This window comes from Phoca vitulina, unplaced genomic scaffold (genome assembly GCF_004348235.1).
Source record: "Phoca vitulina isolate PV1807 unplaced genomic scaffold, GSC_HSeal_1.0 scaffold14, whole genome shotgun sequence".
Classification (NCBI taxonomy): Eukaryota; Metazoa; Chordata; class Mammalia; order Carnivora; family Phocidae; genus Phoca; species Phoca vitulina.
Window position 1 is genome coordinate 1902884 of NW_022589717.1, and position 27703 is coordinate 1930586.

At 34.1% G+C, this 27703-nt stretch overlaps 1 protein-coding gene across 6 annotated transcripts in view; it reads left to right on the top strand.

Moving 5' to 3' along the window:
* The window catches only part of KIAA1109 (KIAA1109 ortholog), a 208209-nt gene that overhangs the window by 104367 nt on the left and 76139 nt on the right, over positions 1–27703 (top strand). For 5 of the 6 annotated variants that reach the window (XM_032412767.1, XM_032412766.1, XM_032412772.1 and 2 more), the window contains 15 exons: positions 2630–2781; positions 3234–3384; positions 3549–3701; positions 4707–4947; positions 6130–6272; positions 8636–8855; positions 9319–9477; positions 10984–11159; positions 15093–15268; positions 17888–18594; positions 19007–19252; positions 19724–19817; positions 21735–21785; positions 24813–25019; positions 26708–26946. In XM_032412767.1, the coding sequence (XP_032268658.1) occupies positions 2630–2781; positions 3234–3384; positions 3549–3701; positions 4707–4947; positions 6130–6272; positions 8636–8855; positions 9319–9477; positions 10984–11159; positions 15093–15268; positions 17888–18594; positions 19007–19252; positions 19724–19817; positions 21735–21785; positions 24813–25019; positions 26708–26946 (3115 nt within the window). The remainder of the gene's footprint in view (positions 1–2629; positions 2782–3233; positions 3385–3548; positions 3702–4706; positions 4948–6129; positions 6273–8635; positions 8856–9318; positions 9478–10983; positions 11160–15092; positions 15269–17887; positions 18595–19006; positions 19253–19723; positions 19818–21734; positions 21786–24812; positions 25020–26707; positions 26947–27703) is intronic. The other variant, XM_032412769.1, reaches the window with a different exon arrangement.

The following is a 27703-nucleotide window of genomic DNA, read 5'->3' on the forward strand; positions in this document are numbered from 1 at the left end:
GTGGCTCAGTAGGTTAAGCGGCTGCCTTCAGCTCAGGTCATGATCCCAGGGTCCTGGGATTGAGCCCCACGTTGGGCTCCCTGCTCAGCGGAGAGACCCTGCTTCTCCCTCTCCCTCTGCCTGCCTCTCTGCCTACTTGTGCTGTCTCTATATAGCTCTGTCAAATAAATAAATAAATAAATAAATAAATAAATAAATAAATAAAAACTTTTTTTTTTTAAAAAAAAAAGAAATGTCACGGATATCCACCATTCATTGGCATAATCACCTCTGAACCCCAGGTTTCTGGTAATTTATTTTTTGAAATATTTATTTTGATTTGATGCATAGTTTAAGAGTTTAATCACAGTTTTCTTGTGAGGTCTTTGGATGTATTTGAGTGGTGGTTGGGGATTAGCACTTTAATTAAGGAAATTAAAAAATATAATAGCTACTCACTGGACAAAAGAGCTGGGAAGAGCCCAGCTGTTCTTTCTTTCTCCTCTATCCCACTGAAGCACTTGATACAAGCTCAGATATCGGGGTACCCAGTCTGCTCAGTCATTAAGCATCTGCCTTCAGCTCAGGTCATGGTCCCAGGGTCCTGGGATCGAGCCCTGCATCGGGGTCCCTGCTCCACTGGAAGCCTGCTTCTCCCTCTCCTACTCCGCCTGCTTGTGTTCCCTCTCTCGCTGTGTCTCTCTCTGTCAAATAAATAAATAAAATCTTCAAAAAAAAGAAAAAAAAAAGCTCAGATGTCTTCCTTGGTCCCTCTGATCCTTGTCTCTTTGCTGAATGTCCCTAAATTTTGTAACATTGCTTTCTTTGGGTTCTGTAACTTTTCCTGGTCCATATCCTCATTCAGTTCTTTGTCCTTAAATGTGGGTGTTCTTCCCATGTTCTGTTCTTCGCTACTTTTCTTTTTTTTTTTGCTGTATGTCCACTCCCTGATTTATTTCATTTTCTAGTCCTGCTCCATAATTTGATGACACTAACTCTTTCCCATCGGTTATGCTTTTAGCACCAACCTTTCAGTTGAGCTCCAGAATTGTATGCAGTGGCCTTTTAGCTATCATCATTTACACATGCCATAGGTACCAAAAATTTAGTCAACCTAAATCCAACTTTATTATTGCTTTGCTTCACATACTATTATAATTAGTTGCTTATTATCTGTAAGCCTCCTTCCCTTTTTAAAATTTTGAGTTCTTGAAGACTGTCTTCTCTATCTTTTGTATACCTTAGTGCCTAGCTCACAGCCTTGTCTGAAACCCACAGGTCAGATGTATTTGAGAATTCAGATTTTTTTTTTCCTTTAACAGAAAGGTAATATGGTGTGTGTTTTATATGTTACATAAGCTCCTAGTGGGATCTGAGACAGCATTCCATCTTGAAATATTTAAATACTTTTACAGCACAACATTCATAAAAATTCCAAGTGGGATAAATAGCCTCTCATCAGATTCAGATCAGGTTTTGATGCCACATTTACACAAAAATATTTAGATTTCTCAGAACGTTACGAGTTTTAGAGCTGCAGATAAGGAATGTGGACTTATATACCTAGCATTTCTAACTTTAAAATTACTATTGCCTATAGTCACAACGTTTTGTAGCACTTAGGATTCAAAGCTATTTTGTGGATATTCTTCATTCCTTAATTATACCACAAGAAAATGCCAGTCTTCTTCATCTTGACCAGTAATAACTAAAAGTGAATTAGAGAGCTGTGAGGAGACATAACAGGCAGTAGACTTTTTTGTTTGTTTCTTTAATATTATGCTTACCTCCCTGCATTCTAAAGAGTGGTGATTATACATTTAAAAAAATTATTATTTCTTTTTTTTTTTTTTTAAGATTTTATTTATTTTTTTGACAGAGACAGAGAGAGGGAACACAAGCAGGGGGAGTGGGAGAGGGAGAAGCAGGCTCTCCGCTGAGCAGGGAGCCCGATGCGGGGCTCGATCCCAGGACCCTGGGATCATGAACTGAGCGGAAGGCAGACGCTTAACGACTGAGCCACCCAGGTGCCCCCCAAAATTATTATTTCTTAACGTTGATTCAGATTGCTAGCATATAAGATAACCAAGAATTTTTTTATTGTAGAGTGTTATTTATTTGAACATGGACTACACTAGTGTTTTTATGGCACTTGTTTTTGGAAATTTGAAATATGTTGTTAAAATGGAATGGAAAACAAAACAAAAAAATGGAATGGAAAACATTGTAGTAGGAAGCAGAAAACTTTGATTCTCTCACTCATTCTCCTTAATAGTTGTATGACCTTCGACAAGTCACAAAACCTCTTTCTCTCACTTTTTTCATCTGGAAAAAATAACACTTAAACATCCCTAAACAAATGTAATTGAATGAAGTGGTCAGGAGAAACATTCAGTTCTAAGATCAGTGATTTATGGCTTACTACAATGTAGTGGTTTTTCAGACTGTGCTCCTTAGAGCTTCAAGGATCTATAGGTATTTCTCAGAATTAGGGTTAGGCTGAGCAAGGTTTATGTTACCTGTTTTATATAAAGGTGTCATCTGTAGAACTTGATTTGATGGGAAGATTTTGTGCTTAAAACATTTACCTTGGCACTAATGGTTTTAAGCAGCTATACATTATAAGTTTTTGGTTTTTGATTTTATGTAGGATGAAGGAGTTGAATCTGATGATTTGAAAAAAGATTTACCTCTGATGCCTCCACCTCCAGATTCATGTAGCATGAAGTTGACCATCAAGGAAATTTGGTTTAGTTTTGCAGCTCCCACCAATGTGAGATCTCCTACACATGCATTTTCTAGGTAAAAAGTTTTAAACATGTAGTACTATTCCTTGATTTTTCTTCATTTTAAATAACATACGACTCTTTCAGTTATTTTTTTAAATTATTTTTCTGGTCTATCTAGCGTTAGGGTTGCCACCTTCTTACCATCTTTCCTACTTTATGCTTTCTGTAGACATTATTCTTATCTTGTTTGACCCTTTTTCTTTCCTAGGGCTTTAGTTTTACTATTATATGTCATGCCACCATGAACTTCTTACTCTCACCTCTAATAGGTTTTAATATGTTTTCTTCATTTCTATTTTCTATTCTTCACATTTTCTACTTATATGTTCATAATTTATCTGGTAGCCAAAATGAAAAGTAATTTTGCCTAAGTAAAATAGCCACTAAGTACAGTAGGTATGGGAGATTGTTTGAAATACAAATTTTGACAGTTTTTATAATTTCTTTTTTTTTAAATTTTCAAAGGCAGCTGAACCTTTTAAGCACTGCAACTCCAGCTGTTGGTGCATGGCTTGTTCCCATTGATCAACTCAAATCATCCTTAAACAAATTAGAAACTGAGGGCACCTTGAGAATTTGTGCTGTTATGGGATGTATAATGACAGAAGCATTAGAGGTATGTCTATCAACAATACAAGGTATCTTATTATTGAACATGATCTCTAATTGTTCATCATTGTTGGAAAACATCAGACCTGCAAGTTCTTGATTACTGGATATCTTCTACTTGCAGTGTCTTTGATACATCACTCTAAATCTGTTGTTTTTGCTTTGTTTCAGAATAAAAGTGTACATTTTCCCTTAAGAAGTAAATACAACAGACTTACAAAAGTTGCCCGTTTTCTCCAAGAAAATCCTTCATGTTTACTGTGCAATATACTACATCACTACCTGCACCAGGCAAATTACTCCATCATTGATGATGCTACAATGGTGAGTTACTGAAACCATATGTTAGCTTTAAAGAAGCCTCTATTCTTGGGGTGCCAGGGTCGCTCAGTCAGTTAAGCATCCGACTCTTGGTTTCGGCTCAGGTCATGATCTCAGGGTTGTGAGATCAAGCCCTGTTTTGGGCTCCATGCGGAGTCTGCTTGGGATATTTTCATCCCCCCCTCACTGTTCCTCTCCCTGCTCATGCTCCCAATCTCTCTCTCTCTCTTTCTAAAATAAATAAATAAATCTTAAAAAAAAAACAAAAGGAAGCCTCTGTCCTTTTGAGGACTCATTCATTGGCCTACAGGGTTTGAGATGCAGATGGGAAGTCCAAAGGAGAAATATGGTTAAAAATACAGGCTTATAGACAACAATGGGCTCAGATAAGTGATTTGGGAATTGCCAACATGAAGGTGTTGGAAGCTGTGGATATGGATGAGACTTCTAGGAATGATGGTATGTTGAGAGAGAAACTGGTCAAGAATGGATATCTGAAGAACACCAAAATTAAAGGGGAAGGGGGTGAAGAGAAGGTGAATAAAGCTATACAGAATGCCTAGGAGGGAAAGGAAGAGGTAGGAGAATTAGGAAAAAATGTCTTAGTTAAAATGTTAAAATAGTGGTAGTTACTTAATCTTTGAAGGGAGTAATTTCATTTCCTCTTTGTTTAATGACTATTCCAGGTAGCTCAAAATACATTTGATTTCCTCAATAGAACAAAAAAGGTAAAGTGGATTGAATGCTTCTTAAGGAGAATCCCAATCTTGCACCCCATGTTTAGCCTCTTATTCACCTGGTACTGCATTGTTTGTGACAGAAAGATGCAATGTTGTGTTTAGAGATTGAGTTCTATTGTCAGCTTGAAATACTCTCTTTTGTGACCTTGGACAAATTATAACACATAATTCTAGTTTCTTCATCTCTAAATGGGGGTTATGAGATTTAAATGAATAAATGTATGCAAAGCATTTAAATGGCAACATTATTACATCATTGTTGTTACAGAGTGATGGACTTCCTGCTTTGGTAACATTAAAGAAAGGTTTAGTTGCATTGGCAAGGCAGTGGATGAAGTTTATTGTGGTGACACCAGCCTTTAAAGGAGTTAGCTTACACAGACCAGCTCAGCCGCTGAAACCTCAATCAGCTGTGGACCATGAACATGAAGACGGACTTGGGCTAGACAATGGAGGTGGTCTTCAAAGTGACACCAGTGCTGATGGAGCAGAATTTGAATTTGATGCAGGTAATTTGTAAATATTTTAGTCAAATATAGCCAGATACTGGTAACATATATATGTGATAATGTGATATGAATATGTGATAATTTTAATCATTTGTGTCCGAAATTTGAAACCGTTATGGCTTAATTATACAAGTATGATTTGTATTAGTCCAAATAAATGATAATAATGTTGTAATCTTTATACTGACTTTTGGTTTTTACATTTAATTTCATGAAATATGATAGACTTCTAATCTATCGCGTACGGTAACAGACATCTTTGCATAGCTAGAATATTTGAATGAAGCATGTTAACTTCCTTTTAAAATTCACATTTGAAAAAAATAAAATTCATATTCATATTTGTTCATCATCTTTCCTATGCCACTTAAAAGGAGTCTTTGAATTTTATCTGGTGCCTGGTTAATTTTGCATTTATGTAATGTTTAGAGTCATGCATTCAGCATACAATTCTGTCAGCAACATGACTGTGCCAGAACACAGACAGTAGATATGCATTTCAGAAATATATGTGCACATTTTAATGCTTTTTCTGGGGTAAACTTTTGTTATCACAACATGTAATATTCAATAATATTGAATTACGGTATTTTGGAAAAAAATGTTAAAAGTACCATGAAAAAGGACGGTAGCCTTAAAATTAGAGCTTTCAGAACATTGATATATAATACTTTACCCAGCTTTTTTTATTGTCTTTTAAAAAAAAAGTTTATACTTAAAAGTGAATATGCTATGAGGAAGGGTGCCTGGGTAGTTCAGTTGGTTAAGCATCCAACTCGATTTCGGCTCAGGTCCTGATCCCAGGGTTGTAATATCAAGCCCCATGTTGGCTCCCTTCTAATTAACTGCAAATTCTTGGGTTAAACTGAAAATTCTGTACTTTGAGCCTGGTTGGTTTTTTTCTCTGTAAACCCTTTGGCTGGGTTGTGGAGGGACTGAATACAAGCTATTTGTTCCTTTCTTGAGACTGAGTGAGAAGATTGGGGTTGGGAGAGTAAAAGAAACACAAAAAATAATATTATAGCAGATTCCACAATTAATTTCAAGGAAATTTAATTAATTTAATTTGTTTACTCAAGGAATATGTAAAGTTGAGTGGTAGTTACACCACCAGGAACACTGGTATTGATGTTTCAAGAAAATGATCATCTATAGCCCACTTACTCTTTTGAACTGTTTCAGCCACAGTCAGTGAACACACAATGCTACTAGAAGGAACAGGCAACCGTCCTCCACCTGGGAGCTCTGGACCTGTAACTGGAGCTGAGATAATGAGGAAACTTTCTAAGACTCATACCCACAGTGACTCTGCATTAAAGATAAAGGTACATTACTGCTGTTTCTGGTTAGAGTAGACTTCCAGAGAAGACCTAAATTTCTGATATCTCAAATTCAAACATTAGGTGTTTAAATTTAAATATTCAAATAGTATTTTATATTCAAGAATTAATAATTTAATAATTGAGTTGACATGAACATGATTAGCAACATGAACAGTTTGAGTTAGGCTATTTTATGATTTTAATTACACTGTTTTAAGAAATTTAACCAGTGCTTGGTAAGACATGTATATAGCAGGGTGGTTGAATACTACCTTGGGAGCCAGACAGCCTTGGTTTCAATTCTGCCTCTGCCACTTAGTTGTTTTGTGACTGAACGAATTTTTAACTGTACCGTGTGTCAGTTTCCTCATCTGTAAGATTGAGATTACAATAGTAACTTTTCCCAGAATATGGATGTTAAGAAATAACTGTTAATACATGAAAAATGCTTAGAGCAATACCCACACGTAATAAGCATGTAAGTTATTTGTTGTTGTCGTGGGTTATTTATGTTTTGTTAGTTTCATTTTCTGAGCAATGAAAATGACAGACAATTAGTATTTTAACTTTCTTTGAAAGTTTGGGTATAGACTTACATTAATACTCAGAATCCATAAGGTAAATGACTGATAATTTTACCGTATTAAAATATAAGATTTCTACACAGAAAAAATAATGTATTATAAACAAAATAGAAAGACATATGACAAAGGGCTAATTTCCTCATATATAAGGATCTTTTTTCTAATCACTAAGAAAAAGAACACAATCAAATAGAGAATAGGTTAATGGGCAGTTCACAGAGAAATACACACACAAATATGAAAATGTATCCTCTTATAATTAAAGAAATGTAAGTTAAAATGAGATTTCATGGAGCACTGGGTGTTATACGAAAACAATGAATCATGGATCACTGCATTAAAAACTAATGATATATTGTATGGTGACTAACATAACATAATAAAATAAAACTTAAAAAAAATCAGCTTCATTTAAAAAAATGAGATTTCCATTTTCACAAATCAGATTGAAAACACTAACATTTGAATGGTGTATGTTGGTGAAGGTAAGGAAAAACAGACACTCTCCTACAGTACTGGTGGGAGTGAAAATTGGCACAAACTCTTTGAAGACCAATTTGGCAATTTGTATCAAAATTTAAAATGTGATATTCTTTCACCCAGTATGTTCATGTCCAGGAATTCATTCTAAAGAAATGAATGCTCATAAATGCTAAGAGACAACACTGTTTGTAATAGGAAAATAATGGAAGCAACATAAATGACTATTTGAGGACTAATAAACTAGTGTACCCTGTTACAGAGATGCATACCATAAAAACTTCAGAAAAATGTAGATCTCTAAGTGGATATGGAATGGTTACCAAAGTGCCTGGATTAAAGTAAAAACAAAATATAAAACAATATGTATCTGTGTGTTAAAAAAAGGACAAATATGTACATGTGCTTATATAGTTATAAATTATTTAAGGAGGAGAGATAAGTAAAGAGTACTTCTAGGGGAAGGGATCTAGTAGACGAGCTCAGGGGATACGATTTATTGAATTGTCTTTGTGCTTTTAAAGTTTTTATTCTGTATAAGTATTGCTCTTAATTAAAACATTCAAAGATAGTTTAATATACATTTTTTAAAAATTTGAACTATTAGGCTTGTTCTACTTCTATAGTATAGTTTGAAGCCAGGATACTTTTAAATTCTCACATCCTTAATCAGTCTCAGATTTTTTTCCCGTTCAATGGTTTTTCCTATCCCTACCAACATTCCTTTGTTTATGAATTATAAAAGTCCTCCAAAAAATGGAATTGCACCGCTTTGTTTCAGATCTCTTCTTTTCAGGATCTTTCTGTCTGTATAGTCTTTTCTTATACTATTTTAAACTGATCCGAAATTCTAAGCTTAGATGTGACAAAACAGATAGAGATGGGCAATTCTGTAATTTTTTAATTTTCCTCAGAGAATTGCTGGAAATTGTTTTTGGCATATTAGAACTCTACAGAGAATCTCTTATAGATTTTCATTATCAGGGTACCAACAAGAGTAGTATAGTATTAAGAATATTGAGATTGAAATCTTGCCACCAGACACACTCTTCAGATTTCAAAGGGAATTAATAATTCATTATTAAAATAAGTGAATGATAAAGGCTGTCCTTGGTATTGTACTGTAAAGTTTTAAAACATTTTTGTGTACATTTGGGATTCACCACAATCCTAGTAGGCACAATCTGTTTTGGTATTAATGTGAATGGTAATTAACAGTAATAGCAACAGTACTAGTAGTGTTAGTTATTAGCAGTCATTTTTATATGCATGAGAAAGAGCCCTGTGTTGTTCCTTTTGTAGGGTATTCACCCATATCATTCTTTGAGCTATACCAGTGGAGACACTGCCACCGATTCTCCGGTGCATGTTGGACGTGCTGGGATGCCAGTTAAGGAGAGTCCAAGGAAGGAGAGCCTACTCAGCTACCTGACTGGAAGCTTCCCAAGCTTGCACAACCTCCTAGAAGGGACTCCTCAGAGAAGTAGTGCAGCTATAAAAAGCAGCTCCCTAACGAGAACGGGTACTTCCTTGGTTTTGACAATTATAAGTTTACTTCTATGTGAGAATTAAAAAACAAACAAACAAATAGAACTTAAGTTTATTTTGCTTTATACTTCGGTTGCATAACTAATCTATGTATTACACCTTATCTTTGAAAAAGTAGTTTGGGAAACTGTTCTGTTTGTAACTTGTTGGTATCTTCATGCCCTTAGTTTGCATTTCTAAATTGCAGCATTTGATATTACTACCAGCCTAGTCATGGTATGAGATGATGTCTAAGCCATCCAACAGTGAATTTCTTCTAGTTATATTAAAAAGAAGTTGTTTATTAGTGCCTTAATATCCAAATACCAGCATCATGCAGTGATTTTGAAAACATCTGCAAAAGACAGTTTGGTCTGACTTTTAAAAAATAATTACATAAGTCACATTTTCTGCTTATTACATAAGTAATACTATACTCAATAAAATTTTATTTTCAGGAAATACAATGGCCACTGATATGTTATCTGAACATCCCTTGCTATCTGAGCCATCATCTGTGAGTTTCTATAATTGGATGTCAAATGCTGTGGGTAATCGTGGAAGTGTGGTACAAGAATCTCCTGTTACAAAATCCGCACACAATAGTCTTCCATCAGGTATTGAGTTATCATGTTATTTTGCTTAACTGTCTAAGGGACATATGTAAATTTTAACAAAATTCTATTTTTCACAGAATGGTCAAAATATCAAATGTTTAATACTGTTTAGTTGAAATTTGCCCATTTATGAAATGCCTTTGTTAATACTGAATTGAGAGAATTATAAGCAGTCACTTAGTATTCTTGTGAAAAGACAAATAGGTCATATGTGAGATCTTATGTAATTTAGAGTTTAAAATGTCCAATTAATGTGGCCGGTTTAATTTTCAAAATACCAAAAGGAGGTAAATGGAAAAATGCAAAGAATATGGCATACTGTACCTATAATATAGAAAATATTTTAGTTTATTCAGATTCCTCTGAGAAATAATAATAGCATTCTTTTACTCTTATAGTTTCTTAATTAAACCTAAAGGTGTACTAAGAGGAATAAAATAAGATTTTGCCTTTGAGGAAGAAATGAGGGCAACTTATTAATTTTAAAAGAATACGTACAAAGAGCAAGAACACTGGCAGGGAATTCACCAAGAAATGTTGGTGGCTATCTCCAGAAACATAAGTGGTGCCACCCTTCATTTTCTATTTTTTTCTTTTTGGGATATTTTTCCAAATTTAGTAGATGCATGTATTCTTGTAAAAAAAAAAATTTTTTTTTAAAACATGTGAAGTAGACTTTGATCCTAGGTCCTGAAGGCAGCTGAAATTAATCCATGTAACAGCTATTTGCATTGCTAGCAAATTCTGTTCATATAGAAAATATGATGTGAAATATGGCTGATAAGTGACTACTCACTCAGTCCTTTGTTTTGCTGGTATGTGGATCACTCTTGAATCTGAAACTGATCCTAGTTATGACTGCATTCCAGTTCTTAGCATTGGTTCTTCTTTGAAGAAGAGAAGAGGACACTGTTTCCGCCAGCTCTCAGCACTGTTCTAGCACTAGTCTCACTACTGCACAGTTTAAATTTTGAGAAAATCAGAAAAGAACATTTCTTTTTTCTCATGGATCCTTTGCCTGGGGGTTAGAGGATAAAGGGAATACAGAGGAAAGAAATAGCGCCATTTTATTTTTGTTCTGCCTTGGGAAAGCATAATTGGGAAGAAATTTACATGTGGGACTCTGTGACATCTGTGGCTTTTGCCCTGCTGCTGTCTGTAACTCTGCTCCTCAGTGCAAAGCTGAGGGGATATCAAATGCTTTTCAAAGATCTTCTGGCCATAAATTTCTGTATTTTGGACTGACTGGCTCTAATACAGACTTCATGTATGAGAATGACTGATACTTTCTGAAGTTTTAGTTTAATTTCATTTTTATTATTAAATCGTCTGTAAAATGACCAAAAAGTGCTGTGTGTGTTTGGTTTTTTTTTACCTTCATTCAGTTTAAATGGTCTGGTAATACTGCTGTAATACGGGCTTCATAAGTTTACTTGGCTGTGCCCTTTTATGTTGTTTTTATTTCCTTATAATTCAGATTTTACTCTTGAACATTTACTCTGTTAGGTGTTGCACCCAATCTTCCTACAATACCCTCAGCCTCAGATTTCAACACCGTCTTATCTAGTGACCAGAATACTTTGGATGGAACACATTCTCAGCATAGCACTAGTCAGGATGATGTGGCAGGTGTAGAAGAAGCCAACCAAGGGTTTCCTGCTGTGCAGCTTGCTGATGCACAGGTGAGCCAGTCTGTTTTTCTGTAATTATAGTAACCCCTCATTAGGTAATTCTTAGCAGCGGGAACCATCCAGTCATATGCACCTTGGAATTCTAGTGAAAATCTTTTTTGTGTGCTTGTCTGTCTAAAGTCTTCATGCAAAAATGGAGGAGCCTTTTTAAAGTACCTGGGTTAGTTACAAATGCTAATTTAGCATCTATACGTATGCATTAAACAGAAGAGTGGTATATAATTAGTTGTCTCATATAATAGCATTTTTGTTATGTGGAGATACAGATTGGCTAAATAACATAACTAGAAATTAGAAGACTGTGTTAAGTACTATGTTAAGACTTTACTGAGTGAGCAGTTGGGAAGCCCTGAAGATTTTAGAGCAGAGGAATTAAGTGACTAGAACTGTACATGTAGAAATATTATATGGGTAGCAATGTGTTAAATGGATTGAAGTAGAGACACTATAGGTGAAAAGATGAGTTACTGAAGTAGTTCACATAAGTGGTAAATGAGGCTTTTAACTTAGATGGTTGTGGCTTTGATAAGGTAAAGGCAAAATAATGTGAAGGTCTTATTCAATTGATCAAATATAAGAGTGGAGAGCAAAATCCTTTGAAATGTATATTTTAGTCCGAATGATCACAAGGCAAGTGGGTGAGTGGGACCATGGGTATTAAGAGGTGTTATTTTTTCAGGATGAGAGAGACTCCAGCATAGTTACATACTGAGGAGGAATTAGGAAGGTCCTGATCAGAAAAAGAAAAAAGAGGGTAAACTGATAGAGCAAGATTCAGAGAGGGATGAGGACTGTTGGAATTTAGAGTCACTCATAGAGAGAGATGTTTTAGACATAAAAAATTACTTTTTTCCTCTGAGAAACTAAGAAGGCAATAAGGACAGTTCACAATTATACAGGTTAAGTTTGCAAATTGGTAGCTTCAATTTTCTCTTAATGTAGAAAGTAATTTATGTTAAGAAATGTGTCAGGCACTTTTAAATTTTCTTGAGATTTACTTCTCCAATGCACTGGAGTAGTTTTTAGGGACTTCATTTTTTTGTTAAAGGAGAGTGGGAAAATAAATAACCTTTTTGTTGTTGTTTTGGCCTATAGAATACATTAATTGTATTTATTAGCATTCAATACATATTTTTAGAAATAATTATATTGTTTTACATGTAAGATTCTAAAATCCACTAGAAACATGAATATTAAATAATACAGTAAAAAACTCTGTAAGGTGATTTAGATATGTGTACAGGTTGGCGTGAATATGAAAGAGAGCTTACCACAGACTCCCTAAAAGGATTGCCAAATAGTGCTGAGGGCCTAGTTAAGAGTTTAGGTTAGTGTTGGGGTACCAATGAATGCAGTTATATCATTTCCTTTCATTGTTCCTAGCAGCTCAGCTATAGGAGTATAAGAGGATTGATCCAAAGCAGATGTAGCAAGAAAAATGAGGTGATAGATATAAACAGTCTAGGAAGTTGCTGAAATGGAGTTTAAGCCAAGATTATGGGAGGAAAAAGAAGTCACATAACTTTGGAACTGAAGTGTTGGTTGAGTTATATGCATGGTCAAAGAAGTCATTCAGAAGTCATTCAGGATGGTAAATTGGGATTGAAAAGAAAAAGAGGAAAGTAAGTCAGGAATCAAAGTTTAGTTAGGAGGATTAACAAGGTGGGGGATAAATAAATGACAAACATTAGAAAAGATGGAGGATGGTTTGAACCTTGAAGAGGGAAGAATTTTTCCTTTAGAATGAGAGAGTAAAATCCAAAAAAGAATATCCCAAGCAAGTATATAAAGGAGAGGGAATTTCTCCCTAAGGTTCCAATCTAGTGTACAATTGTTGGAATTCTCTGTTCTAGGCCATTAGACCTTCACAAGAGTAGCCTGTCTTCCTAAGCACAAACAAATGAGATGATCTAGAGATAATTGAACATGTAGACTTAGGTCTTAATACATAAATGGCACTTGTCCATTTTAATAGTATCATTTAACTTTCAGGTAAAGATTACTAAGGGAGATGTACAGGGAAAGGGTTACAAGAGGGCCATGGAAAGTACTGGATAACACCTATATTTTGGATATGGAAGGAGGAAAAGGAACCATGAAGCAAAGATTAAGCAGAGTGGTTATAGTGATCAACTATTGAACACATGTAGTTGCTTCTGTTTGGGTTAGCTCTTCATGACTACAAAATCAGTTAATAAGAGATTTAACCAGAATGATCTATTTCCATAAGCTTGTATGATACTTTAAAGGAACTTTTTTTTTTCCAGAAAATAAATGTTAAATGACTGTAACAACCAAATGATACCATTTAAAAAGAGGTCAGATGTTCATAATATTACATATGAAATGTTTTTATATTAACATAGGAAGTTGATAAACTATTCTAATATACCAGATTTTTATGGAAACAGTATATATTCATGCCTTTTTAAAGAGCAAGAAGTAGAATGATTTAAATTAGTTCACAATTTTATTTTCCTTGTCCTTTCAGACACTCAGGCAAGATAGAGAAATCTTTGTCCTTGTGATTAATTTGAAGATGAGTGGCATATAATATGTGCTGAAAAGTACTGTTAAGTTTTTTTTTATTATGTTATGTTAATCACCATACATTACATCATTAGTTTTTGATGTAGTGTTCCATGATTCATTGTTTGCGTATAACACCCAGTGCTCCATGCAGTACGTGCCCTCTTTAATACCCATCGCCAGGCTAACCCATCCCCCCCCACCCCCCTCCCCTCTAGAACCCTCAGTTTGTTTCTCAGAGTCCATAGTCTCTCATGGTGTGTCTCCCCCTCCAATTCCCCCCCTTCATTTTTCCCTTCCTACTATCTTCTTTTTTTTTTAAACATATAATGTATTATTTGTTTCAGAGGTACAGGTCTGTGATTCAACAGTCTTACACAATTCACAGTGCTCACCATAGCACATACCCTCCCCAATGTCTATCACCCAGCCACCCCATCCCTACCACCCCCTACCACTCCAGCAACCCTCAGTTTGTTTCCTGAGATTAAGAATTCCTCATATCAGTGAGATCATATGATACATGTCTTTCTCTGATTGACTTATTTCGCTGAGCATAATACCCTCCAGTTCCATCCATGTCGCTGCAAATGGCAAGATTTCATTCCTTTTGATGGCTGCATAATGTTCTATATATATATATATATATACCACACCTTCTTTATCCATTCATCTGTCGATGGGCATCTTGGCTCTTTCCATAGTTTGGCTATTGTGGACATTGCTGCTATAAACATCAGGGTGCACGTACCCCTTCAGATCACTACATTTGTATCTTTGGGGTAAATACCCAGTAGTGCAATTGCTGGGTCATAGGGCAGCTCTATTTTCAACTTTTTGAGGAACCTCCATACTGTTTTCCAGAGTGGCTGCACCAGCTTGCATTCCCACCAACAGTGTAGGAGGGTTCCCCTTTCTCCGCATCCCCGCTAACATCTGTCGTTTCCTGACTTGTTAATTTTAGCCATTCTGTCTGGTGTGAGGTGATATCTCATTGAGGTTTTGATTTGGATTTCCCTGATGCCGAGCAATGTTGAGCACTTTTTCATGTGTCTGTTGGCCATTTGGATGTCATCCTTGGAAAAATGTCTGTTCATGTCTTCTGCCCATTTCTTGATTGGATCATTTGTTCTTTGGGTGTTGAGTTTGATAAGTTCTTTATAGATTTTGGATACGAGCCCTTTATCTGATATGTCATTTGCAAATATCTTCTCCTAAGTTTTAAGTAAAATTAGAGTTATATTTATTGCACAAGTCCTTTTCTTTTCTTTTTTTTTTTTTTTTTTTTTGTCACACTACAGTATTGACATATGTATTGAGGTAGGGTAAGAAAAAAGCCACAGTAAATGATGAATTATAAGTTAAGCTAATTAATGAACATGTTATGTCTTTTAGGTTGTTTTCAGACCTCTTCTCAGTCATACAGGGATTCAATCACAGGATGCAATGCCACTCTGCTACCGAATGTACTTTGGAGAACACCTTTCATTTTCAGGGACTTTGGACTGCCTTAGAGCAGATATTGTGGATTCGGACACAGCCAAAGAGAGAAAAGGCAAAAGAGCAAGAAGGTGTCTTGTGTTATTGTTTTTTTTGTGTAAAATGTTGTACACAAGTTATAGTATCTTTTTTTAACTTTGTTTTCCTCTAATGCTAATGAGAGTAATTTTCATATCTTAATGAGAAGGTAACTTCCATTTATCAAAAATAACCTCATTTTAATAACCTGTGGATTTTCTAGGTGATGAGGTCTATGCTGAGACTTTGTTTTGTGCCATGTTAGCATGTGTATGTGGGTCAGCCAAAGTACATTTGTTGTGTATATCCTCAGAATTTGTTTACTGTTTCTGTAGCTGAATTTTTATTATCTTATGCATTGTAATTTTATATATTTTACTTAGAATTATTCCTAACTGCCTTTCTGAGTCGACTTGCATTATTTTCTATTAGAAACAGGGTAGAAGTCATATTGAGAGTATGGCCATGAGAAACAAATACACAGGAATGCTAAATGTAGCATGGTGAAAGTTAAGAACCATCTTTTACTGTCATTATTATCAGGGATAGTTCTTTAGTTTCTTTATTGCTTGAATAGGAAATATTATGCCCACTAATAATATTTGATTAATCCTTCTGTGAACATTAAATTTTACTTTGCGTGGGTCTTGGCTGATGTGATGTAGATAGGAATAGTAGAATATGGATATAGGTGGCAATTATGACAAGAGGTTTTTGCAACATTCTTCATTTCATCCAATTTAGGTTCTTGCAAGGTGGTAGATTAAAAGTAAAATGCACATGTATCACACATTTAACTAAGTGAAGTATGTTTTTCATTTGAAATATTCTATTTAAAAATTTAAATAATTTGACAATCAGTTTAAACATTTTTACAGCAATTATTAATAGAAAAATACAGCTTTCTCAAATTTTGTTTCAGGTCTCGATATCTGAGGATTTTCTAATGACACAGGAACATGGACATCACGTTGTCTTTTCTATTAAATATAAGACAGTCACTGCTTTTCGTAGTGTTATACCATCATAACAATGACTGGCCAGCTGAAGCACCACAAAGTGACCTTAATGATTATCAAGATTAGTGGGGAAAATTACCTTTGTTTTGTGACCTGGAAAAAATGTTTGTTAAAACATTAAACACTCTATTACTGCTTATTTTAAATGTGTAGGGAAATGAAAAATACAGTAAAACTAATACGTAGTACATTATAATTTAAAACATTAGAAACACTGAGAATTAAACTGTCTTACTTCAATTCTAAAAATCTCACCAAAGGATAGTTTGAAAAGCCCTTGCCATCTTATCATCATATAACTTACAATACAGAAAGAGCATCTCTTCTGTACCTTTACATAATGCTATACTCCATTGTAAGTATTGATGAGTTTCCAACACTTTTTCCTTTGCACTTTTAATGTCATGAAATACCATCACGAGTTCCTTTTACTATGAAATTTTTTGCCAGCATCACTTCCTCTGGGATATTGTCATCCTTTTAACTTTGGCTATACAGTGCCCACACCAGCTCTTTATCTGTCTGGCTACTTTTGTCTTAAGTGACTGCTTCATTATATACCAATGTTTTTTTTCCCCTTTTACTTGAATCTCCTCTCTTTAAGACTTTCTTGCTTCCCTTATATGTTTTTAATTCTTGTTTTTGCAGTTGTGGATTATTTTAATTTCTTTTGAGTCTTCTCTCTCCTGTCCATTCCACTTCTCAAAATCCAGTCTTTCCTTCTCTGACTACACGCTTAGTATTGATTGTAGTCTTACTATGAGCTTGTAGATTTTCATGGATTATACTCCATAGTGGGGTTTTTCTTAAAACAATATTCATTAAAGAATTATTATTCTCTATAAAATCTTTAAGTTAAATTGAGAACATCAAAGCAACTTCTGTTTCTTTTTTCTATTAGGAAAATTTGACCTATGTGACTACATATTCGTATTATACATGGAAGAAGAAGGAAAAAATACCTTTTTTTACAATTTTGGGCCCCAAGGTTTATTGTTATTGGTAGTGGTTTACAGAAATCTGAGACAGTTTTGGCTTTTAAATGTTAAAATTGACTATAATATTCCTACATGAAAATTTTCAGATAAGCAGAAAGATTTGCCCAAATAATTTTCATAGCTTTTTTTGTGTGTATTTTTCATTTTTTTGTTTCCACTTGTCTTCCTCCCCACTTTCATCTTGGCAAAGTAAGCCAGTAGGGTTTCATTTCAAATAGCAAATTAATTTTATATATAAATGCGATGAGATTAAATATATAAACAATATATTTAACAGAGGGGGAGAGGATGGTTAAGGGAGGTACCCTAATTGACCTATAATTGACTTTAAATTCCATTACCATTGGCGTATACCACCATATTGGCAAGAAAAAATGTTTTATTACTTCACTGAAATAATTAACATAAATCTGATTTTAACTAGTCAGTTATGGAATAAGATCAAGAGGGAAGATTTAAGGCCTAGTTTCCAACATATAAAAGGTTGGCCTCATGAGAAAGCATAGTCTACTTGATCTCTTGCTTAAAATTATTTAAATTGTTTATAACATGTTTCACCTTGTAGGTTTTTTGCTAACAAACTAATAAAGATTGTGCAGCTCTGGGAAAAAGGAAATAAAATCTTGTCATTTTTTTCTTTTTTCTTCATTTTTAGGCAAGGTCATGTGAATCTTCCTCCACTTGAATTCAAACCAGCATTAATGTTGGAAACCTTTAGCATCAGTGCTGTTGTAATGGAAAAGTCAGTGTGCACCCCTCAGAACTCTACCAGTGCTCTTTCTTTTCATGATCTCAACAAACGGTATTATAATACCTTCCACTGTAACTTTACTATTTCTTGTCAGTCAATAAGCCAGCATGTAGATATGGCTTTGGTTCGTCTTATTCATCAATTTAGTACGATGATAGATGACATCAAAGCGACTCAGACTGACATTAAACTTAGCAGATATACAGCTGGATCGGCTTCCCCAACACCTACCTTCAAAACCAGAAAACATCGGGATTTTCGCTCATCTGACTTCAGCCGCAGTTCTAGAGGAAGTCTGAATGGTGGCAATAGAGTAAACAATGCAAAGAACAAACGGACCAACAATGAAAATAACAAAAAGGAATCTCGAAACAAAAATTCATTAGGAAGATCTGAAAGAAGAACTTCAAAAGTGTCTAGGAAAGGTTCAAAAGATGTGGTGGACCATATGACTATTCATATGGATGACTCTGATTCAATTACAGTGTCAGAACAAAGTGAGCCTTCGGCTGAGTGCTGGCAGAATATGTATAAATTACTTAACTTCTATTCACTTATCTCTGATCCAACAGGAATATTGGAAAAATCTTCAGAAACATTTGGACCAGCAGGTAATGGATATCTTTATATTTGAAAAATTTCTTTTTAGAACAGCAGTAAAACTAAAACAGACTGGTTGTTGATCATGTTTTCTTAATGTTATAAGGAGATAAATGAAATGCCAAGAAAATTGCCAGTCACCCATGGAGAGAAAATAGTAATGGCAGTCAGATAATCTGCCACCCCATTTCCTGTCCTTCCATACACAGTATGGTCTTAAAGATTCAGACATACTACTTTCAAATATCTGACTCTGTTATTTACTGTCAGTATGATCATGGGAAAATGTTGAAAAATTTTAAAAATAATTTTGGTGAGGAAGAGGGCTGGTTTGGAATATGAAGAAAGATAAGATGGTGTTTGGAGTGTCCTTCAATTTCACATTTTCCTATCTAAATCCATATGTTTTGTTTCCTTATAAAGGAGTTCGGAGCCCTACAGAGCCAACATGTAAAGTTGTGTTTGAGAATGAACAAGACAGTAATAGTTTGACTAAGACACAGAGGAAACGTAGCTTGGTGACTTCTGAACCTCAGCATGTTACTCTGATAGTGTTTGGGATTGGCATGGTGAACCGCACACACCTGGAGGCTGACATTGGGGGGCTAACAATGGAATCAGAACTGAAGAGGATCCACGGCAGCTTTACACTTAAGGAAAAAATGAAAGGTAGGCTGACGTTCTAACACTGTAGTGCTACTTTTCTGAAAAAAAGCCAATGCCATGTCTCTAAAATTCCTACTTGGCAGTTTTTCTTCAAAAAATGAACTTTTCCATTTATATGGATGAAGAGTGCCACTTTATATAGTTTCTTTTCCTATTTTTTTAGTTTTCCAAGTTTTCTGCACCAAATCTACTTCTGAGATTTAAAATGCTTTTAGGCTATTTAATGCATGAATGGCATATTAAACTGTATATTTGGCATTATTCCAACTTTGACATATAATATGTACATATATATGAATACATAGAAATAAGAAAAAAAATTTTAAGTAGTTCCAAAATAATTTAAATTTTATTATAAATAAAACTTAAATTATCTTTTGTCAATGATTGTATTATGGATAAAATGCAACTTTAATACAAAATACAATTAATTTATTTCCAGATTTCATATAATTCTTTTTTCTTACATTTAAGATGTTTTACATCAAAAGATGACTGAAACGTGTGCCACTGCTCATATTGGTGGGGTTAATATTGTGCTGCTTGAAGGGATTACACCAAATATACAGTAAGTGTTGTTGTCTTCAACTTGTTTATTACAGTTTTATAGGAAACTTAAAATTCATTGGATGAATCCCATACATGCTGAGTTGAGATGTGTATACATTATGTTACCAGATACTATAGTTCCTATGTCATTAAGAATATCACCAAATGAAATGTTTTCAGAAAAATAATTTTTTCCCTTTTTACAATTGGTTTACTACCCCCGCACCCCCCCCAAAAAAGCTGACTCCAAGTACACTATAAGTTTGTATAACAAGAAAAAATGATTATAATGCAAACTTCAGTTAAACATACAACATACAAAAAGCTTACATAATTCAAATAGTTAAAATTTTAGTCAAAGAATACAGACTGTCTCTTGATTTTATGTTAAGTAATCATTACTCAAATTCATGCTGGCTTTTAAAACTGTATCTTGCCATTTTTCATTTAAAGAATTTAACAATAAAACCTATGAGACTCTTGTAATAATATAGGTAAACTTTTTATAGTGAGTATACCATACCATATCACTTTTCTTTTGATTCTTTGCTCTTAACCTTTTCTTTATAAGTTCTACTCTTAGATCTATTCTGAATTGTTCTGATAATGATTACCTTTCAATATATGCAGATCGTTAACCTATTATCAGTATATTTAACCATTTACTTTGTTCATATGCTTGGGAGTATATATCTTAATTCCTAACTTCCTTTTACTGGAGCAGCTTTATGTTGTAACTACAAAATATGCTTTGATAATTTAGGTCAGATTTTGAGAATTTGCTGTTTCTTAATATAACTAGTTAATGTTCTGTCATCTTATAGTGAATCTGTCGTACTAAATACTGACTAAATAGAGGATTTTGTTCAGCTTCGTAAATATTAAGTGTTAATCATATATTGACTAGTAACCGTTCTATTCATATTTTAAACATGGGTGATGTGATAACTGTCTTGGAGAACATTTCCTTTAAATGGTTGGTTAAGTCTTACTGGGGTATTTTAGACCTGTAAACCTAGAGCCAAAGAGTATATTTCATTATAGATGCCTACTTGGTCCAGATTGCATTTCCTAAGCAGTCTGGAAAGACCAGGAAATTACAGTAGTTATGACAGACAAGATCTTTTCTGATCATTCAGTGTGGGAGAAGGGCGATTATGATGTAGTAATTGCAGTCTTAACAAGGACCTACTGTGAACCAGGAGCCTCTCATAGATTATTTTATTTAATCCTAATCTGAATCCTGTGAACTGAGGTAGTTTTATCCCACTTTACAGAACAATAAATTGAGATTCAGAAAGATAAAAGCTGTGCCTAAAATACTTAAAACCCTACAGTCAGAATTGTTGTCTGAACCTGTGCTTCTGCCAAATGTCACTACAGACCTTCAGTTCCATGGTTCCTTTGCTGGTTCTAAATTGAAAGTACCACGGCTACTTTAACTTATGCAGCAAGTAAAACAAATTTCTCTAGTTGTCTCAGGTGTCTTATTTACTCTATCCTCTTGAACCTTTTATCTTTATTATCTGTTATCTCTTAAGGGCTTCAAATAGTTTCCAGACCTGCAAAACAGTATTTATAAAACAGATTTTTAGAAAGTATTATATAGTTATATTTCTTGCCTTTGGGAAAAAAAAAAAAACAAAGATCCCTTAACTTTTTTTTTTGAAAAATAAAAGTTATTAATTATTCACTACCAAACTGTACTAGTGTTAAGACATTCTGGATTTAGTCTTTGGTTTTTCATTTCTGATTTCAGTTAAAAGGAAATGAAACTAAAAAAAAAATAGTTGAAAAGTTTCTTTGAGGGAAAATTTTAAAAGTGGGAAATAAGAAAAGCATTCCAGATGATTGGTCATGCTGTAACTAATTTATGTATGAATGTTTATTTGCTTCCTTTTTGTTTTCCTGCTTTCTCTTGAATCTTCATCTGTAGACTGGAGGATTTTCCTACATCTCCTACAAGCACAGCCAAACAAGAGTTTCTGTATGTCATATTATTTTTTTTCCCCATGGGCTTTGTGATTAATATAGTATTGAATAGTTTTAAAGAAGTATTTCAATTATCTGCATGGCTGTGAATGTATGTAGTTGTTATTTTGTAGCTTTAATGTAGATCCTTTTATAGATTAAAGCTTACTGACATTCAAGGAACACACAGAGGTAAGGTCTACCTTTTGGTAATTCACACTTTGTTTTGTTGTTGAAAGATTTTAACACTGTAGTTATGTGTTGCTTGTGCTTTTTTAAGACACCTCACTGTTAAAATTTATATTATCATAAATCCTTCTTAAGGTTTGATGTGATAATAGAAACTAAAAAGTTTCACTTGCATATGAGTTTTTACTAATTACAAAAATAATTATTAAAACATTAATATATGAAAACATTGACACATCTCAACTTTATAATTTTGTTTTTAAGATGAGAGTTAAAAAAAATAAGATGAGGAGAGTTTACTACTCTGTTGACAGATTTTATATATGCTTTAGTAAAAGTGCTTTTATATTTTGAGTGGCTTGATTTGACCCAGTTATAGCTGATATTTTGTGGTAGTGAGCTATACTGAATGCTATTAATTTAAGTATTTGTTACATGAGTCTTACATGGGGGTGGAGATAGAGTAGAGATAATGAAGCCCCAGAGTAAATCCTCAAATTTCACTCAGCCTATTGGATAGAAAAGGATGGGGCCTGCATTTACTTCCTGGACTCAAGAAGTAGAAGAAGATGCGGAAAAAGTACTTGCCTCATTAGGCAGGTGGTCATTGTAGCTGATCACAGTGGATCTGTCAGAACCTTGTGAGGGTAGACTAACACTGCCAATGAATTCTTTAACAAGATTGTTTGGTCACTTGCCATGAACTTTTATATATATATATGAGGCATGCCTAAGGTGCTACCTGTTGTTATAGTCTTCTCTTCAGAGAGATTTTGACCAGTTCTTTCTTGTGTAAAAGTGTTACATATTCTACATTACTGTAGGAGCTAGATTAAGTGACAACTCTCTTCAAGAATTAAAATAAAATTATGAATAGATAACTCACCTAGCAGCTTGTAAACTATTTAATTCTTCATTCTGGGTCTCCTTATGTCTTTAACACGCACAGTTTGACAGGAGTTAATGTTAATCAGACATCCTCTATAGTTTCTGGCTTGGTTTGATCAAGATAGGTCTATCATGTTATCCAGCTCAGAAGAACACCACTCACATTGTAGTAGTAGGCATCGTTTACACAGACTACAGTGTGAATGGAGCCCTCTGGTGCTGGACAGCACAGAGCACCTGAAGTCCTTAACATCAGAATTTTCACTGGAAATATCATAGTAGGATCCATAATAGGAGAGCAATCAGCCCCATTAGCTTTCCATTCTTACTTTTGCCATATACCTGAAATTCCAGTGTTCTATACGTGCTTATATAATCGAAAGTAATATTTAAGCAGACTTCTATAGATTATAAAGGAAAAAACAGCGAGATAGGTATAGAATTTTACTGTCATGATAAGAAGACAGACTTCTTTGTATGTTTAGTTTCATTCAGTAGATGGATGCTGTTCACAAGTAAAAAATCATTTGCATTTTAGCACCATCTGAGTGTTCTGGCTTATGTTGAAATTGAATTTAAAATGAAATCTCATTGATGATAAAAGTAGCTTTATTTATTATAATATTTAAGAAAAGATTCCAAATTCAGTAACTAGTCAGTATCCCAGAATCTACTCTCATGCTGGCTAGACCAATTTCATAGATTACCTTTTTCCCTAGTCTGTGATAGTCTCTGAAAATAGTTGCCTTTGTAGAAGAAAGCCACATTGTTCTCCAGTAATCATGTTTTAATTTTATATAATACATGGATTTCATTGTCTGTAAATAATCAACACCTCTGATAGAGCCATTGTTATGCTTCTCAAGGCTTATTTTAATAGAAGCTAAATATGATAAATTGTTTAGATCCTCGAGACTGTAAATAAATTCTCAGCAAATCCTCTACAACCTAAGTAGAGATAAATGTATGTCAACCGACCTGTAGTTAATACGAAATTTGCATTTTATATGTTGTTTTGCTAAATCTATTTATTGTCAAGAATCCTTTGCCCATTTGAAAGATAATATTTACGTTTGAAGCTATCCTTTTACTAACTGGGCCTTTACTGGTGCAGTTCATTGACGTGAACCTTTCCATTCTATACATCAAAACTGCTTCATCATGACTTCTACATACATGACTTATCACATGTTATCGTGGAATTCCACAGCTCTAGTGTTGGGAGTCATTCCTCTGCTGTATTTCTTTCTGCTCATTAATTTCACAAAATTCAGTGAGTGCTGCCATGCTCAAGGTACTGTTGTAGGCATTGTAAGAGAAAACAAGAAATCCAGAAAGATAATATCTCTGCTTTGTGTCTGTATCAGTAAAGCTTACTAATTTTTAACTAAGTAGTAGTTACTTATTATGAATTAGACTTCTATCATTTCTTTGACACTTGTTGAAAATTTTAAAAAATGGAAAATATAAGTTAAATTCCTTCTTTCCTGTTAATTTCTTCCAACATGTTAGATAATTGATGAATTCCTTTGATTAGACTCTAAGAAGTATAGTGAGTATTTTATTCTATATTCAGCATCTATACTTTCTTAGTGGTTACACATATCCCTAAAATAAATTGGGGGCAAAATGAGGAGTTCTGAATGGAGGAAAAGTAAAAATGGAACTTTGTGTGTTGTACACATGTAATATGTCCATGTTCATTCTTTTACTTGTGAGCACATACATGTTTTCTTCCATAAACTCTATTAAAGATATAGAATGATTTTCAGTGCAAACAATGTAAAATAAATATATTTCAATGTTTTTATAAAGTATTTCCTCAATATATGATTTAAATGCCTGAAAAATCTTAAGTCATTTAGTTCATTGAATGATTTAAAAGCATTGTCTTATTCTTAAAGTACTTTTTCAACGTTTCTCTTTATTTGGCTATATTTTAATGGTCTTCCTTCTTTATTAATAGAACTGTAGTGAAATGTAGTATTGCCAAGTCACAAGCCCTCTACAGTGCCCAGAGAGGGTTGAAGACTAACAATGCTGCCGTGTTCAAAGTAGGAGCTATCAGCATCAACATTCCCCAGCACCCTGCCACCTTACATAGCATGATGGTTCGGAGTTCCCACCAACTATCTAAGCAGATCTCAGATCTTATCAGACAGCCTTCTACAGCGTAAGTTATTTTTTCAAGTTCTATGGTTCTGTGTAATACTTTAAATTGGTCTTTGATGTGTTAACTATAGTTTGGAGGAAGACAGAGGGTTTCATCCAAATATTGACCATTATGAACTATGGTGCAGGTGGAAAGTATGTTTGTGGGAGAATCATATTGGGTATAAAGTACTTTGTCACAAATGCAATTGTCAGTGTTCTCTATTGCATCAATAAAGCTTAAGAGATCCCAGAGAGGGACTCCTGGGTGGCTCAGATGGTTAAGCATCTGCCTTCAGCTCAGATCATGATCTCCAGGTCCTGGGATCGAGCCCCACTTGGGCTCCCTGCTCAGCGGGGAGTCTGCTTCTCCCTCTCCCTCTGACTCTCCCCCTGCTTGTTGCTCTCTCCCTCTTTCTCTCCCTCTCTCTCTCTCTCAAATGAATAGATAAAATCTTAAAAAAAAAAAAAAAAAAAAAAGAGATCCCAGAGATTTGTGGGCATAATAAGAGGTACTAAAAAAAAGCAAATTAACAAATTCTAGGACTGTATCAATTCTTATTTACTTTAAACTCATTGAAATTTATGACTGCATAAGTTTAAAAATTACAGTGGTCAATTATATCCCATGCATGGTTTTGTGTTGTCCTATGAAATTGTTGTACATGGTTCAAGGCAGGATATGATCATGCCACATAAATATTTTAAAGGGAAGAAAACTGGACCTTTGTACATTGATTTCTATTCCCTGTGTTTATAGCCCTTTTTCATGGGTCTGAATTGTTAAGATTTATTCCTGGTCCTTAAAGCTATATAACTAATGAATAATTAATAAAAATATGGTAAGTAAAAGGTAAAAAAAATTGCCTTATTATAATCCTTTTGCTTAATCTGTAAGGTAGAAAAACATTAGTGTGTCTTTTTACAGTGTGCTAAAGCAGTGATATTTCTAATTGTTCTATATAGATCTTTAATTCTGACATAATATTCATGTCTGGTTGAGTAAGTAGTAATAATTTAAATATGTTTCTCCTGTCAGTGGAGTATGGCATCCAAAATGTGTACGTAAGACTTAGTTTAAAAATATGCTAAGGAACTTTTCCTTATTATAATACATTGGCAGCAGAATGTTAAAAAAAAATCAGACTCTTGTCAGAGCAAGTTAAAATCATGGTTTCGCCGTTTTCTAGCTATGCTTCCTCATCTGCAAAGCAGATAATCATACCTACTCAAAGGTTTTTGTGAGATAAATGAAAAAATGATATAAAACACACAGAGCACTAAGAATATTACCTGGCACATACTAAGCACTCAAATAATTATTGTTATTGTTGGTGGTGTTGTTATTAATAGTGGTAATGACAGTAGTGGTAACAGTAGTAATATTACCATCAGTAATAGAGTGCACAATGCTTAAGTCATAGAATTTGGAATCAGACAAACATGAGTCTTCACTCTAGTTTCACATTAAGGATATGAATGGCCTTGACAGTATAACATTCGTTTGTATTGTTATTACTTCTTGTTTAATTTCTAGATCATCATTTTTCTGTGGCTGTTTTTAGGAAGTCTTAAGGGGGTCTGGTATTGAAAACCTCTGTTTACAGTTAATTTTTGCTATTTTTCATTGAGAATTCTAATAATTTTATACAATAAAATGGTAGTTGTTCTAGTTGTATCTTTTTAAAGTGATTTTTTTTTGCTTTATAGCCCACAGCCCATGAAAGAAGATATTGCAACGCCCCTACCTTCTGAAAAAACTCCAACAAGTGTTAATCAAACTCCTATTGAAACAAATGAATTTCCTCAGCTACCCGAAGGTTTAGAAAAGAAGCCTATTGTTCTTAAATTCAGTGCCATGTTAGATGGTATAGCCATTGGAGCAGCACTTTTACCATCTCTGAAAGCAGAATACAAAATGGGAAGAATGAGAAGTCATGGAATGACAGGTAACATTGAATTTTGAATTCAGTCTCTTTAAATTTATGATTGGTTTGAGAAATTAGTAATATTTTGATGAAAAAGTACATTTGGTTTTGAAGATATTATATGAAAATTTAAATAATTTTAATTAGAGCACTTTTCAATTTCATTAATGATGTCCTTCAGTCAGGTAAAAAAATACCAGTTACACCTTCCTTGAATGACCAGCAGGACCCCACTTTTATTTGAACTCTTCAGAGCTATTCAACTATTGAGGCCATTTCTGATCAAGCTTAAGTTCAATAAGTTTCCACATCTGTTAGTTTCTTTTTAGTCTGAATAACTTGGTTTATTCTCTCATTGAGTGAATTTAGCGCAAATCAGAGGTTATTTGGCTTCTTCAAAATAGCTACTTCTATAAGGTGTTGTGATCCTTATATACTCTCTCCAAAAAATTTTTGCTGCTGTATTTTTATTCTGCAACTTATCATATCTACAAAAGTGTGTAAATTACATACACACAGTTTCAAGAATAATAACTGTAACCTTACCAACCCATTACACAAACTAAGAATGAAAACATTACTAGTACTGTGAAGCCTCCTTCAATGAATATTATCACTACCAGATTTTCTTCATGACTGCTCATGGAATAACCACTAACATGAATTTTGTGTTACCCATTCCTTTGCTTTTCTTTATAGTTTTACCACATATGTATATACTCAAAATGGCTTATGTTTTGAACTTTATTTGTATGGACTTCCACTAAAATGTATTTTT